The sequence below is a fragment of the Anomaloglossus baeobatrachus genome, chromosome 6 (assembly GCF_048569485.1).
Source record: "Anomaloglossus baeobatrachus isolate aAnoBae1 chromosome 6, aAnoBae1.hap1, whole genome shotgun sequence".
Lineage (NCBI taxonomy): Eukaryota > Metazoa > Chordata > Amphibia > Anura > Aromobatidae > Anomaloglossus > Anomaloglossus baeobatrachus.
Genome location: NC_134358.1, coordinates 578,713,357 through 578,729,215, shown reverse-complemented (window position 1 = coordinate 578,729,215; position 15,859 = coordinate 578,713,357). Strand labels below are relative to the sequence as shown.

General features: G+C 51.4%; 1 protein-coding gene across 1 annotated transcript in view; it reads right to left on the bottom strand.

The window, feature by feature from the left end:
• The window catches only part of LOC142243992 (SCO-spondin-like), a 476,497-nt gene extending 462,911 nt beyond the window's left edge, over positions 1 to 13,586 (bottom strand). The window contains 3 exon segments of the mRNA XM_075316177.1: positions 11,725 to 11,807; positions 12,001 to 12,171; positions 13,531 to 13,586. Of these exon segments, the coding sequence (XP_075172292.1) occupies positions 11,725 to 11,807; positions 12,001 to 12,171; positions 13,531 to 13,586 (310 nt within the window).
• Positions 13,587 to 15,859: the final 2,273 nt, after the last annotated feature.

Genomic DNA, 15,859 nt, shown 5'->3' with positions numbered 1-15,859 from the left:
CTGAACTGACTGAACTGACTGAACTGAACTGACTGAACTGACTGAACTGACTGAACTGACGGAACTGACTGAACTGACTGAACGGAACTGACTGAACGGAACTGACTGAACGGAACTGACTGAACTGACTGACTGACTGAACGGAACTGACTGAACGGAACTGACTGAACTGACTGAACGGAACTGACTGAACGGAACTGACTGAACGGAACTGACTGAACGGAACTGACTGAACGGAACTGACTGAACGGAACTGACTGAACAGAACTGACTGAACAGAACTGACTGAACAGAACTAACTGAACAGAACTGACTGAACTGACTGAACGGAACTGACTGAACTGACTGACTGACTGAACTGACTGACTGACTGAACTGACTGAACTGACTGAACGGAACTGACTGAATGGAACTGACTGAACGGAACTGACTGAACGGAACTGACTGAACGGAACTGACTGAACGGAACTGACTGAACGGAACTGACTGAACGGAACTGACTGAACGGAACTGACCGAACTGACTGAACTGACTGACTGAACGGAACTGACTGACTGAACTGACTGAACGGAACTGACTGAACAGAACTGACTGAACGGAACTGACTGAACGGAACTGACTGAACAGAACTGACTGAACAGAACTGACTGAACAGAACTGACTGAACAGAACTGACTGACTGAACAGAACTGACTGAACTGACTGAACGGAACTGACTGAACTGACTGACTGAACTGACTGACTGAACGGAACTGACTGAACTGACTGAACGGAACTGACTGAACTGACTGACTGACTGAACTGACTGAACTGACTGAACTGACTGAACTGACTGAACTGACTGAACTGACTGAACTGACTGAATGGAACTGACTGAACAAAACTGACTGAACAGAACTGACTGAACAGAACTGACTGAACAGAACTGACTGAACAGAATTGACTGAACTGACTGAACTGAACTGACTGACTGACTGAACTGACTGAACTGACTGAACGGAAGTGACTGAACGGAAGTGACTGAACGGAACTGACTGAACGGAACTGACCGAACTGACTGAACGGAACTGACTGAACTGACTGACTGACTGAACTGACTGAACGGAACTGACTGAACGGAAGTGACTGAACGGAAGTGACTGAACGGAACTGACTGAACGGAACTGACTGAACTGACTGAACGGAACTGACTGAACTGACTGACTGACTGAACTGACTGAACGGAACTGACTGAACGGAAGTGACTGAACGGAAGTGACTGAACGGAACTGACTGAACGGAACTGACTGAACTGACTGAACTGACTGAACTGACTGAACTGAACTGAACTGAACTGACTGAACTGACTGAACTGACTGAACTGACTGAACTGAACTGAACTGACTGAACTGAACTGACTGAACTGACTGAACTGACTGAACTGACGGAACTGACTGAACGGAACTGACTGAACGGAACTGACTGAACGGAACTGACTGAACGGAACTGACTGAACTGACTGACTGACTGAACGGAACTGACTGAACGGAACTGACTGAACTGACTGAACGGAACTGACTGAACGGAACTGACTGAACGGAACTGACTGAACGGAACTGACTGAACGGAACTGACTGAACGGAACTGACTGAACGGAACTGACTGAACTGACTGAACGGGACTGACTGAACGGGACTGACTGAACGGGACTGACTGAACGGGACTGACTGAACGGGACTGACTGAACGGGACTGACTGAACGGGACTGACTGAACGGAACTGACTGACCTGACTGACTGACTGAACGGAACTGACTGAACTGACTGAACGGAACTGACTGAACTGACTGAACGGAACTGACTAAACGGAACTGACTGAACTGACTGACTGAACGGAACTGACTGAACTAACTGGACTGACTGAACGGAACTGACTAAACGGAACTGACTGAACTGACTGAACGGAACTGACTGAACTGACTGAACGGAACTGACTGAACTGACTGAACGGAACTGACTGAACGGAACTGACTGAACGGAACTGACTGAACGGAACTGACTGAACGGAACTGACTGACTGAACGGAACTGACTGAACTGACTGAACTGACTGAACAGAACTGACTGAACTGACTGAACGGAACTGACTGAACTGACTGAACTGACTGACTAAACGGAAGTGACTGAACTGACTGACTAAACGGAACTGACTGAACTGACTGGACTGACTGAACGGAACTGACTGAACGGAACTGACTGAACGGAACTGACTGAACGGAACTGACTGAACGGAACTGACTGAACTGACTGAACGGAACTGACTGAACTGACTGAACTGACTGAACTGACTGAACGGAACGGACTGAACTGACTGAACTGACTGACTGAACGGAACGGACTGAACTGACTGAACTGACTGAACGGAACTGACTGAACTGACTGAACGGAACTGACTGAACTGACTGAATTGACTGAACTGACGGAACTGACGGAACTGACGGAACTGACGGAACTGACGGAACTGACTGAACTGACTGAATTGACTGAACTGACGGAACTGACGGAACTGACTGAACTGACTGAACGGAACTGACTGAACGGAACTGACTGAACGGAACTGACTGAACGGAACTGACTGAACGGAACTGACTGACTGAACGGAACTGACTGACTGAACGGAACTGACTGACTGAACGGAACTGACTGACTGAACGGAACTGACTGACTGAACGGAACTGACTGAACGGAACTGACTGAACTGACTGAACGGAACTGACTGAACGGAACTGACTGAACTGACTGAACGGAACTGACTAAACGGAACTGACTGAACTGACTGACTGAACGGAACTGACTGAACTGACTGAACGGCACTGACTGAACTAACGGGACTGACTGAACGGGACCGACTGAACGGGACTGACTGAACGGAACTGACTGAACGGGACTGACTGAACGGGACTGACTGAACGGGACTGACTGAACGGAACTGAACGGAACTGACTGAACTGACTGAACGGAACTGACTGAACTGACTGAACGGAACTGACTGAACGGAACTGACTGAACTGACTGAACGGAACTGACTGAACGGAACTGACTGACTGAACGGAACTGACTGAACTGACTGAACGGCACTGACTGAACTAACGGGACTGACTGAACGGGACTGACTGAACGGGACTGACTGAACGGGACTGACTGAACGGGACTGACTGAACGGGACTGACTGAACGGGACTGAACGGAACTGACTGAACGGAACTGACTGAACTGACTGAACGGAACTGACTGAACGGAACTGACTGAACTGACTGAACGGAACTGACTGAACGGAACTGACTGAACGGAACTGACTGAACGGAACTGACTGAACGGAACTGACTGAACGGAACTGACTGAACGGAACTGATTGAACGGAACTGACTGAACGGAACTGACTGAACGGAACTGACTGAACGGAACTGACTGAACGGAACTGACTGAACGGAACTGACTGAACAGAACTGACTGAACAGAACTGACTGAACAGAACTGACTGAACAGAACTGACTGAACTGACTGAACGGAACTGACTGAACTGACTGACTGACTGAACTGACTGAACTGACTGAACGGAACTGACTGAACGGAAGTGACTGAACGGAACTGACTGAACGGAAGTGACTGAACAGAACTGACTGAACGGAAGTGACTGAACAGAACTGACTGAACAGAACTGACTGAACAGAACTGACTGAACAGAACTGACTGAACATAACTGACTGAACAGAACTGACTGAACAGAACTGACTGAACTGACTGAACGGAACTGACTGAACTGACTGAACTGACTGAACGGAACTGACTGAACGGAACTGACTGAACGGAACTGACTGAACGGAACTGACTGAACGGAACTGACTGAACGGAACTGACTGAACGGAACTGACTGAACTGACGGAACTGACTGAACTGACTGAACGGAACTGACTGAACTGACTGACTGACTGAACTGACTGAACTGATTGAACGGAACTGACTGAACGGAACTGACTGAACGGAACTGACTGAACGGAACTGACTGAACGGAACTGACTGAACGGAACTGACTGAACGGAACTGACTGAACGGAACTGACTGAACGGAACTGACTGAACGGAACTGACTGAACAGAACTGACTGAACAGAACTGACTGAACAGAACTGACTGAACAGAACTGACTGACTGAACAGAACTGACTGAACTGACTGAACGGAACTGACTGAACTGACTGACTGAACTGACTGACTGAACGGAACTGACTGAACTGACTGAACGGAACTGACTGAACTGACTGACTGACTGAACTGACTGAACTGACTGAACTGACTGAACTGACTGAACGGAACTGACTGAACAGAACTGACTGAACAGAACTGACTGAACAGAACTGACTGAACAGAACTGACTGACTGAACAGAACTGACTGAACTGACTGAACGGAACTGACTGAACTGACTGACTGAACTGACTGACTGAACGGAACTGACTGAACGGAACTGACTGAACGGAACTGACTGAACGGAACTGACTGAACGGAACTGACTGAACTGACTGAACTGAACTGACTGAACTGACTGAACTGACTGAACTGAACTGACTGAACTGACTGAACTGACTGAACTGACTGAACTGAACTGAACTGAACTGAACTGACTGAACTGAACTGAACTGAACTGACTGAACTGACTGAACTGACTGAACTGACTGAACGGAACTGACTGAACGGAACTGACTGAACGGAACTGACTGAACGGAACTGACTGAACTGACTGACTGACTGAACTGACTGAACTGACTGAACTGACTGAACTGACTGACTGAACGGAACTGACTGAACGGATCTGACTGAACAGAACTGACTGAACAGAACTGACTGAACTGACTGAACTGACTGACTGAACTGACTGACTGAACTGACTGACTGAACAGAACTGACTGAACAGAACTGACTGAACAGAACTGACTGACTGAACAGAACTGACTGAACTGACTGAACGGAACTGACTGAACTGACTGACTGAACTGACTGACTGAACGGAACTGACTGAACGGAACTGACTGAACGGAACTGACTGAACTGACTGACTGAACGGAACTGACTGAACGGAACTGACTGAACGGAACTGACTGAACGGAACTGACTGAACTGAACTGACTGAACTGAACTGACTGAACTGACTGAACTGACTGAACTGAACTGAACTGAACTGAACTGAACTGAACTGAACTGACTGAACTGCACTGAACTGACTGAACTGACTGAACTGACTGAACGGAACTGACTGAACGGAACTGACTGAACGGAACTGACTGAACTGACTGACTGACTGAACGGAACTGACTGAACGGAACTGACTGAACTGACTGAACGGAACTGACTGAACGGAACTGACTGAACGGAACTGACTGAACGGAACTGACTGAACGGAACTGACTGAACGGAACTGACTGAACTGACTGACTGACTGAACGGAACTGACTGAACGGAACTGACTGAACGGAACTGACTGAACGGAACTGACTGAACGGAACTGACTGAACTGACTGACTGACTGAACGGAACTGACTGAACGGAACTGACTGAACTGACTGAACGGAACTGACTGAACGGAACTGACTGAACGGAACTGACTGAACGGAACTGACTGAACTGACTGACTGACTGAACGGAACTGACTGAACGGAACTGACTGAACGGAACTGACTGAACGGAACTGACTGAACTGACTGACTGACTGAACGGAACTGACTGAACGGAACTGACTGAACGGAACTGACTGAACGGAACTGACTGAACGGAACTCACTGAACGGAACTGACTGAACGGAACTGACTGAACGGAACTGACTGAACGGAACTGACTGAACGGAACTGACTGAACGGAACTGACTGAACAGAACTGACTGAACAGAACTGACTGAACGGAACTGACTGAACGGAACTGACTGAACGGAACTGACTGAACTGACTGAACGGGACTGACTGAACGGGACTGACTGAACGGGACTGACTGAACGGGACTGACTGAACGGGACTGACTGAACGGGACTGACTGAACGGGACTGACTGAACGGAACTGACTGAACGGAACTGACTGACCTGACTGACTGAACGGAACTGACTGAACTGACTGAACGGAACTGACTGAACTGACTGAACGGAACTGACTAAACGGAACTGACTGAACTGACTGACTGAACGGAACTGACTGAACTAACTGGACTGACTGAACGGAACTGACTGAACGGAACTGACTGAACGGAACTGACTGAACTGACTGAACTGACTGAACGGAACTGACTGAACTGACTGAACGGAACTGACTGAACGGAACTGACTGAACGGAACTGACTGAACGGAACTGACTGAACGGAACTGACTGAACGGAACTGACTGAACGGAACTGACTGACTGAACGGAACTGACTGAACTGACTGAACTGACTGAACAGAACTGACTGAACTGACTGAACGGAACTGACTGAACTGACTGAACTGACTGACTAAACGGAACTGACTGAACTGACTGACTAAACGGAACTGACTGAACTGACTGGACTGACTGAACGGAACTGACTGAACGGAACTGACTGAACGGAACTGACTGAACGGAACTGACTGAACGGAACTGACTGAACGGAACTGACTGAACTGACTGAACTGACTGAACTGACTGAACTGAACTGAACTGAACTGACTGAACTGACTGAACTGACTGAACTGAACTGAACTGAACTGAACTGAACTGAAATGACTGAACTGAACTGAACTGACTGAACTGACTGAACTGACTGAACTGACTGAACGGAACTGACTGAACGGAACTGACTGAACGGAACTGACTGAACTGACTGACTGACTGAACGGAACTGACTGAACGGAACTGACTGAACTGACTGAACGGAACTGACTGAACGGAACTGACTGAACGGAACTGACTGAACGGAACTGACTGAACGGAATTGACTGAACGGAACTGACTGAACGGAACTGACTGAACGGAACTGACTGAACGGAACTGACTGAACGGAACTGACTGAACTGACTGACTGACTGAACGGAACTGACTTAACGGAACTGACTGAATGGAACTGACTGAACGGAACTGACTGAACGGAACTGACTGAACGGAACTGACTGAACGGAACTGACTGAACTGACTGAACGGAACTGACTGAACGGAACTGACTGAACGGAACTGACTGAACTGACTGACTGACTGAACGGAACTGACTGAACGGAACTGACTGAACGGAACTGACTGAACGGAACTGACTTAACGGAACTGACTGAATGGAACTGACTGAACGGAACTGACTGAACGGAACTGACTGAACGGAACTGACTGAACGGAACTGACTGAACTGACTGAACGGAACTGACTGAACGGAACTGACTGAACGGAACTGACTGAACGGAACTGACTTAACGGAACTGACTTAACGGAACTGACTGAACGGAACTGACTGAACTGACTGAACGGAACTGACTGAACGGAACTGACTGAACGGAACTGACTGAACGGAACTGACTGAACGGAACTGACTGAACTGACTGACTGACTGAACGGAACTGACTGAACGGAACTGACTGAACGGAACTGACTGAACTGACTGACTGACTGAACGGAACTGACTGAACGGAACTGACTGAACTGACTGAACGGAACTGACTGAAAGGAACTGACTGAACGGAACTGACTGAACGGAACTGACTGAACGGAACTGACTGAACGGAACTGACTGAACTGACTGACTGACTGAACGGAACTGACTTAACGGAACTGACTTAACGGAACTGACTTAACGGAACTGACTGAACGGAACTGACTGAACGGAACTGACTGAACGGAACTGACTGAACGGAACTGACTGAACTGACTGACTGACTGAACGGAACTGACTTAACGGAACTGACTGAACGGAACTGAACGGAACTGACTGAAAGGAACTGACTGAACGGAACTGACTGAACGGAACTGACTGAACGGAACTGACTGAACGGAACTGACTGAACTGACTGACTGACTGAACGGAACTGACTGAACGGAACTGACTGAACGGAACTGACTGAACGGAACTGACTGAACGGAACTGACTGAACGGAACTGACTGAACTGACTGACTGACTGAACGAAACTGACTGAACGGAACTGACTGAACGGAACTGACTGAACTGACTGAACGGAACTGACTGAACGGAACTGACTGAACGGAACTGACTGAACGGAACTGACTGAACGGAACTGACTGAACTGACTGAACGGGACTGACTGAACGGGACTGACTGAACGGGACTGACTGAACGGGACTGACTGAACGGAACTGACTGACCTGACTGACTGAACGGAACTGACTGAACTGACTGAACGGAACTGACTGAACTGACTGAACGGAACTGACTAAACGGAACTGACTGAACTGACTGACTGAACGGAACTGACTGAACTAACTGGACTGACTGAACGGAACTGACTGAACGGAACTGACTGAACGGAACTGACTGAACTGACTGAACTGACTGAACGGAACTGACTGAACTGACTGAACTGACTGAACGGAACTGACTGAACGGAACTGACTGAACGGAACTGACTGAACGGAACTGACTGAACGGAACTGACTGAACGGAACTGACTGACTGAACGGAACTGACTGACTGAACGGAACTGACTGAACTGACTGAACTGACTGAACAGAACTGACTGAACTGACTGAACGGAACTGACTGAACTGACTGAACTGACTGACTAAACGGAACTGACTGAACTGACTGACTAAACGGAACTGACTGAACTGACTGGACTGACTGAACGGAACTGACTGAACGGAACTGACTGAACGGAACTGACTGAACGGAACTGACTGAACGGAACTGACTGAACGGAACTGACTGAACGGAACTGACTGAACGGAACTGACTGAACTGACTGAACGGAACTGACTGAACTGACTGAACTGACTGAACGGAACGGACTGAACTGACTGAACTGACTGACTGAACGGAACTGACTGAACTGACTGAACTAACTGAACGGAACTGACTGAACTGACTGAACGGAACTGACTGAACTGACTGAACTGACTGAACAGACTGAACAGACGGAACTGACTGAACTGACGGAACTGACGGAACTGACGGAACTGACGGAACTGACGGAACTGACGGAACTGACTGAACTGACTGAACGGAACTGACTGAACGGAACTGACTGAACGGAACTGACTGAACTGAACTGACTGAACGGAACTGACTGAACGGAACTGACTGACTGAACGGAACTGACTGACTGAACGGAACTGACTGCCTGAACGGAACTGACTGACTGAACGGAACTGACTGACTGAACGGAACTGACTGAACTGACTGAACGGAACTGACTAAACGGAACTGACTGAACTGACTGACTGAACGGAACTGACTGAACTGACTGAACGGCACTGACTGAACTAACGGGACTGACTGAACGGAACTGACTGAACGGAACTGACTGAACGGAACTGACTGTACGGAACTGACTGAACGGAACTGACTGACTGAACGGAACTGACTGAACTGACTGAACGGAACTGACTAAACGGAACTGACTGAACTGACTGACTGAACGGAACTGACTGAACTGACTGAACGGCACTGACTGAACTAACGGGACTGACTGAACGGAACTGACTGAACGGAACTGACTGAACGGAACTGACTGAACGGAACTGACTCAACGGAACTGACTGAACGGAACTGACTGAACGGAACTGACTGAACGGAACTGACTGAACGGAACTGACTGAACGGAACTGACTGAACTGACTGAACGAAACTGACTGAACTGACTGAACGGAACTGACTGAACGGAACTGACTGAACGGAACTGACTGAACTGACTGAACGGAACTGACTGAACTGACTGAAAGGAACTGACTGAACTGACTGAAAGGAACTGACTGAACTGACTGAACGGAACTGACTGAACGGAACTGACTGAACGGAACGGACTGAACGGAACTGACTGAACGGAACTGACTGAACTGACTGAACTGACTGACCTGACTGAACTGACTGAACTGACTGAACTGACTGAACTGACTGAACTGACTGAACGGAACTGACTGAACGGAACTGACTGAACGGAACTGACTGAACGGAACTGACTGAACGGAACTGACTGAACGGAACTGACTGAACAGAACTGACTGAACAGAACTGACTGAACGGAACTGACTGAACGGAACTGACTGAACTGACTGAACGGAACTGACTGAACGGGACTGACTGAACAAGACTGACTGAACAAGACTGACTGAACAAGACTGACTGAATGGGACTGACTTTTCCCCGCCCCGGGCTGTCTAAAACTCCTCAGTGGGCGTCTTCCAACCGCCTGGTTCCACCCCCTGGTGTGTCTATCAAGCCCTTTGGGAGTGACTAGGGTTTTAAGGTTGGCTGTGTGTTACCTGTGAGGGAAGGGTGTATTGCAAGGCCCTATTTGTGACTACCTGGCCCGGCCAGGGCATCACACCCAGCACCAACATATACGAGGCCGCACACTCAGCCTCTGAGGACCCCCCCCCAAGAGCATTCAGCATCAAGGGCCCAGGACAGGGCCCCGTACATCCAGCACTTGTTACCTGGCACCGAGAGCCCCGCACAGGGCCCCGTACATCCAGCACACGTTACCTGGCACCGAGGGCCCAGCACATCCAGCACATGTTACCTGGCACCGAGGGCCCAGCACAGGGGCCCCGTACATCCAGCATAGGTTACCTGGCACCGAGGGCCCAGCACAGGGCCCCGTACATCCAGCACACATGTTACCTGGCACCGAGGGCCCAGCACAGGGCCCCGTACATCCAGCATAGGTTACCTGGCACCGAGGGCCCAGCACAGGGCCCCGTACATCCAGCACACATGTTACCTGGCACCGAGGGCCCAGCACAGGGCCCCGTACATCCAGCACACATGTTACCTGGCACCGAGGGCCCAGCACAGGGCCCCGTACATCCAGCTCATGGTAACTGGCACTGAGGGCCCAGCACAGGGCCCCGTACATCCAGCACACATGTTACCTGGCACCGAGAGCCCCGCACAGGGCCCCGTACATCCAGCACACGTTACCTGGCACCGAGGGCCCAGCACAGGGCCCCGTACATCCAGCACATGTTACCTGGCACCGAGGGCCCAGCACAGGGGCCCCGTACATCCAGCATACGTTACCTGGCACCGAGGGCCCAGCACAGGGCCCCGTACATCCAGCACACATGTTACCTGGCACCGAGGGCCCAGCACAGGGCCCCGTACATCCAGCACACGTTACCTGGCACCGAGGGCCCAGCACAGGGCCCCGTACATCCAGCTCATGGTAACTGGCACTGAGGGCCCAGCACAGGGCCCCGTACATCCAGCACACGGTAACTGGCACCGAGGGCGCAGCACAGGGCCCCGTACATCCAGCTCATGGTAACTGGCACCGAGGGCGCAGCACCGGGCCCCGTACATCCAGCACATGGTAACTGGCACCGAGGGCGCAGCACAGGGCCCCGTACATCCAGCACACGGTAACTGGCACTGAGGGCGCAGCACAGGGCCCCGTACATCCAGCTCACAGCACAGGGCCCCGTACATCCAGCGCACAGCACAGGGACCCGTACATCCAGCGCACAGCACAGGGACCCGTACATCCAGCACACAGCATAGAGCATTCACAGCCACATATCATCCCTAATAACGCACCTTGTGTGCAGTCGTCACCGGTCCAGCCCTCGCAGCACGCCTGTATCGTCCGATTCCCAGCAGCCGGTCTGGTGGACTGGGGCCTAGGATGGGAGCAGAGCGATATTATATACATGTACAATATACAGGGCAATATGCTGCTGTAGAGACCAGCACTGCACCAAACCACCAGCAGAGGGTGCAGTGAGCACATTAGGTATTGGGGCACAATACAGCGAGTGAGGGGCGAGATATATATGGGAGGCTCCGCCCCTATGGGGGTCACAGGATACTGACCTGTATATAAAGCACATGCCGTCCTCTCCATATTGGAGCCTCATCTTCTCCTGGTCCAGCCTCCAGCCTTCCATGCTGTACTGATAGAGGCTGTGACATGGTACCTCCTGCTCCCTCCGGGGGGTGACCACCTCCTCCTCCATCACCTGCACCGTGCGCTCGCACCACCGCCTATGAGCCGGGACACAGCACAGAGGAGGGTCAGTCTACTGCCGGGGTACATTACTGACATACACACTGCCCTTACTGACATCCCCGCTTATGTGATATGCTATATACAGAGGTGAATCGTTACAATGAACCATCCATTATAGAAAACACTATCTTGTCGCTGTGATCGGTGGTGGATGAAAAGACATAATAAAGTATCATACATAGAACGCCTCATAGCCCAGGTACTTAAATATGCTGCTCCTCTGTGATACAGCCTCAGCTAGAGGTCTGAGTCTACTGATCGGCCCAATTATTGGAGCCCACTGATCACCCAATGATCAGAGTCTACTGGGAGGCCAAGGGTCGGAGAGTACTGATCAGCCAATAGTGGGAGACTACTGAGCGACCAACAGTCTGAGCCTACTGATCAACCAACAGTCAGCCTACTGATCGGCCAACGGTGGGAGCCTACTTATCGGCCAACGTTGGGAGCCTACTGATCGGCGAACAGTGGGGACCTACTGATCGGCCAACGGTGGGAGCCTACTGATCGGCCAACGGTGGGAGCCCACTGATCGGCCAACGGTGGGAGCCTACTGATCAGCCAACAGTGAGAGCCTACTGATCAGCCAACGGTGGGAACCTACTGATCGGCCAACAGTGGGAGCCTACTGATCAGCCAACGTTGGGAGCCCACTGATCGGCCAACGGTGGGAGCCTACTGATCAGCCAACGGTGGGAACCTACTGATCAGCCAACGCTGGGAACCTACTGATCAGCCAACGGTGGGAACCTACTGATCAGCCAATGGTGGGAGCCTACTGATCAGCCAACGGTGGGAACCTACTGATCAGCCAACGGTGGGAACCTACTGATCAGCCAACGGTGGGAACCTACTGATCAGCCAAAGGTGGGAACCTACTGATCAGCCAACGGTGGGAACCTACTGATCAGCCAACGGTGGGAGCCTACTGATCGGCCAACGGTGGGAGCCTACTGATCGGCCAACGGTGGGAACCTACTGATCGGCCAACGGTGGGAGCCTAAAGATGGCCCCAATTATAGGAGCCTATTGAGATGCCTGCACCCCCTTCTGTTCCAGGGAGTACTGCTACATGCAGAAGGCCCTTCTATTGAGACAAGCCTCGACACAATCTGCTGCCCAGCATGAAAGGCTCAATTTCTCAGCTTCATTAGAAAAGTCACACATAAAACCTCCCCCAGCAGGATATATATTCAGCGGTAAGAATGGATGTAGATTATTACTGTATTAGTGTCCTGTAAATCATTGATTGTTTTCACCGTTTGGTTCCCACCACTTTGCTTCACGGGCTCTGATGTAATTCCATTACTGACACTTCCAATGTTCACACTCACCCGGTGGAGAACGTCAGCTTCACCCACAGAGCCAGCAGCAACGTGGATCTCATCATCCCGCCAAGCCGAGGAGAATCCAGACTCCACCTGTGACCAGAGACAGGTTAGATACACCGCATCACAAATGGGAGTCTACGGAGCTCCTGGAGACCACATCAGGAGCTTCAACATCACGTAAATGTCTCACACATCATAGGGTATGTAAGATGGCGACTGGCTACTACTAATGGCCGGTATGTACCATGAAAGTGGTGTGAACCTGAGGTTCGTTCTGGTACTTGTAGTGCCACATGTTTTGCTGAAGTGTTCACAGGGCTTACTATCACAGGTGGCTGGAGACATGGGTGGGTCTGGCCACCTACATACCTCACCCATGGGGGTGTTTGACATGTGTCTGACCGGTCACATGACATGTTTAATGGCATCTGTGTTTGGCACATGGTGGAGAGACGGCAGCCGGTATGGATAGTGCTAGGAGGGAGCCTCTGAGGGAGGTCCTGTACATACACACAGTGGAGTCAGTGTGTGGAGTCTGCCATACCTCCAGTGGAGTCAGTGTGTGGAGTCTGCCATACCTCCAGTGGAGTCAGTGTGTGGAGGCTGCCATACCTCCAGTGGAGTCAGTGTGTGGAGTCTGCCATACCTCCAGTGGAGTCAGTGTGTGGAGGCTGCCATACCTCCAGTGGAGTCAGTGTGTGGAGGCTGCCATACCTCCAGTGGAGTCAGTGTGTGGAGACTGCCATACCTCCAGTGGAGTCAGTGGAGTCAGTGTGTGGAGGCTGCCATACCTGCAGTGCTGTCAGTGTGTGGAGACTGCCATACCTCCAGTGGAGTCAGTGTGTGGAGTCTGCCATACCTCCAGTGGAGTCAGTGTGTGGAGGCTGCCATACCTCCAGTGGAGTCAGTGTGTGGAGACTGCCATACCTCCAGTGGAGTCAGTGTGTGGAGGCTGCCATACCTCCAGTGGAGTCAGTGTGTGGAGGCTGCCATACCTCCAGTGGAGTAAGTGGAGTCAGTGTGTGGAGGCTGCCATACCTCCAGTGGAGTAAGTGGAGTCAGTGTGTGGAGGCTGCCATACCTCCAGTGGAGTAAGTGGAGTCAGTGTGTGGAGGCTGCTGTTACATCTCGTGGCTCTCCTGAGGCAAGGACTGAGGCAGTCTCCCATTCCTTGCCTGCCACGAGCACTCCTGCTCAGCAGCGCCGAAGGTCTGCCAGACTGCGCAGTGTGCAGGAGATACCTTCTCAGAGAGGCAGCAGAAGGGTGACACCTAGTGGTTCTCCTGTTACAAGGAGTGAAGCGGTCTCCCATTCCTGGCCTGCCGCAGACACTCCTGCTCAGCGGCCCCGAAGGTCTGCGAGGCTGCGCAATGTGCAGAGGTTTACTGCTCAGGGAAGCAGTGAGATTCCCGTTATCTCTGCACATTGTGAGACCGAGGATCCCGCCTCTATTTCCCAGAGGCAGGAGGGTGAGCATGTGCAATGCGTGGTGGGTCCTGATTCGCTCACTGACGTCACACGGCTTGATGACAAGGCTGGTGACGTGGTGAATCCTGACTGGCCAGGCTGGGACGTCGTGGACCCTGATTGGGTCAAGTCCGTCATCTCCGCCTCGCGCCCGCCCTCGGGTGGAGCTGCACCTCCTTAAAAGCTCCCCCTGCCATCATGGCGGCGCGCGACCGTCCTTCTATGTTTGGATGTCTGGCAGCGTGCTGCCACGCCACTGCTCAGGCATTACTGTCTCTTGTGGGCTTGGCCCTTGCTGCTCCAGCAGTACCTCGTTTGCAGGCCGTGTTCCTGCCTTGCTGCTCCAGCAGTACCCCCGTCAACAGGCCGTGTTCCCGTCCCAGGTGAGCTCCTCAAGTCTCCATTGGACTCACCTGGTTATTGAAAGCACACGTGCGTGGGCACCTCTGTGCTACCCTCGTGCCATATTCTCGTGACTTCCACTGGCACACGTGCGTGGGCACCTCTGTGCTTCCCCGTGCAACAGGTACACCGAGCCGTGAGATCTGTACCATACAACCCTCACGGGTTAGGGCAGATCGGTGTACATAGATCGTCTGTGACATTCCAGACGATCGCTAGCAGCAACCCGCTCACTCTTCACCCACCATAGCGGCGGTCCCTTACACCGCACAGTGGACCTTGACCGGCGGAAGCAGTCCATTTCCCATCTTGGCACGCTTCCCCGGGTCCCCCTCGTAACAGGCTGCCATACCTCCAGTGGAGTAAGTGGAGTCAGTGTGTGGAGGCTGCCATACCTCCAGTGGAGTAAGTGGAGTCAGTGTGTGGAGGCTGCCATACCTCCAGTGGAGTAATGGAGTCAGTG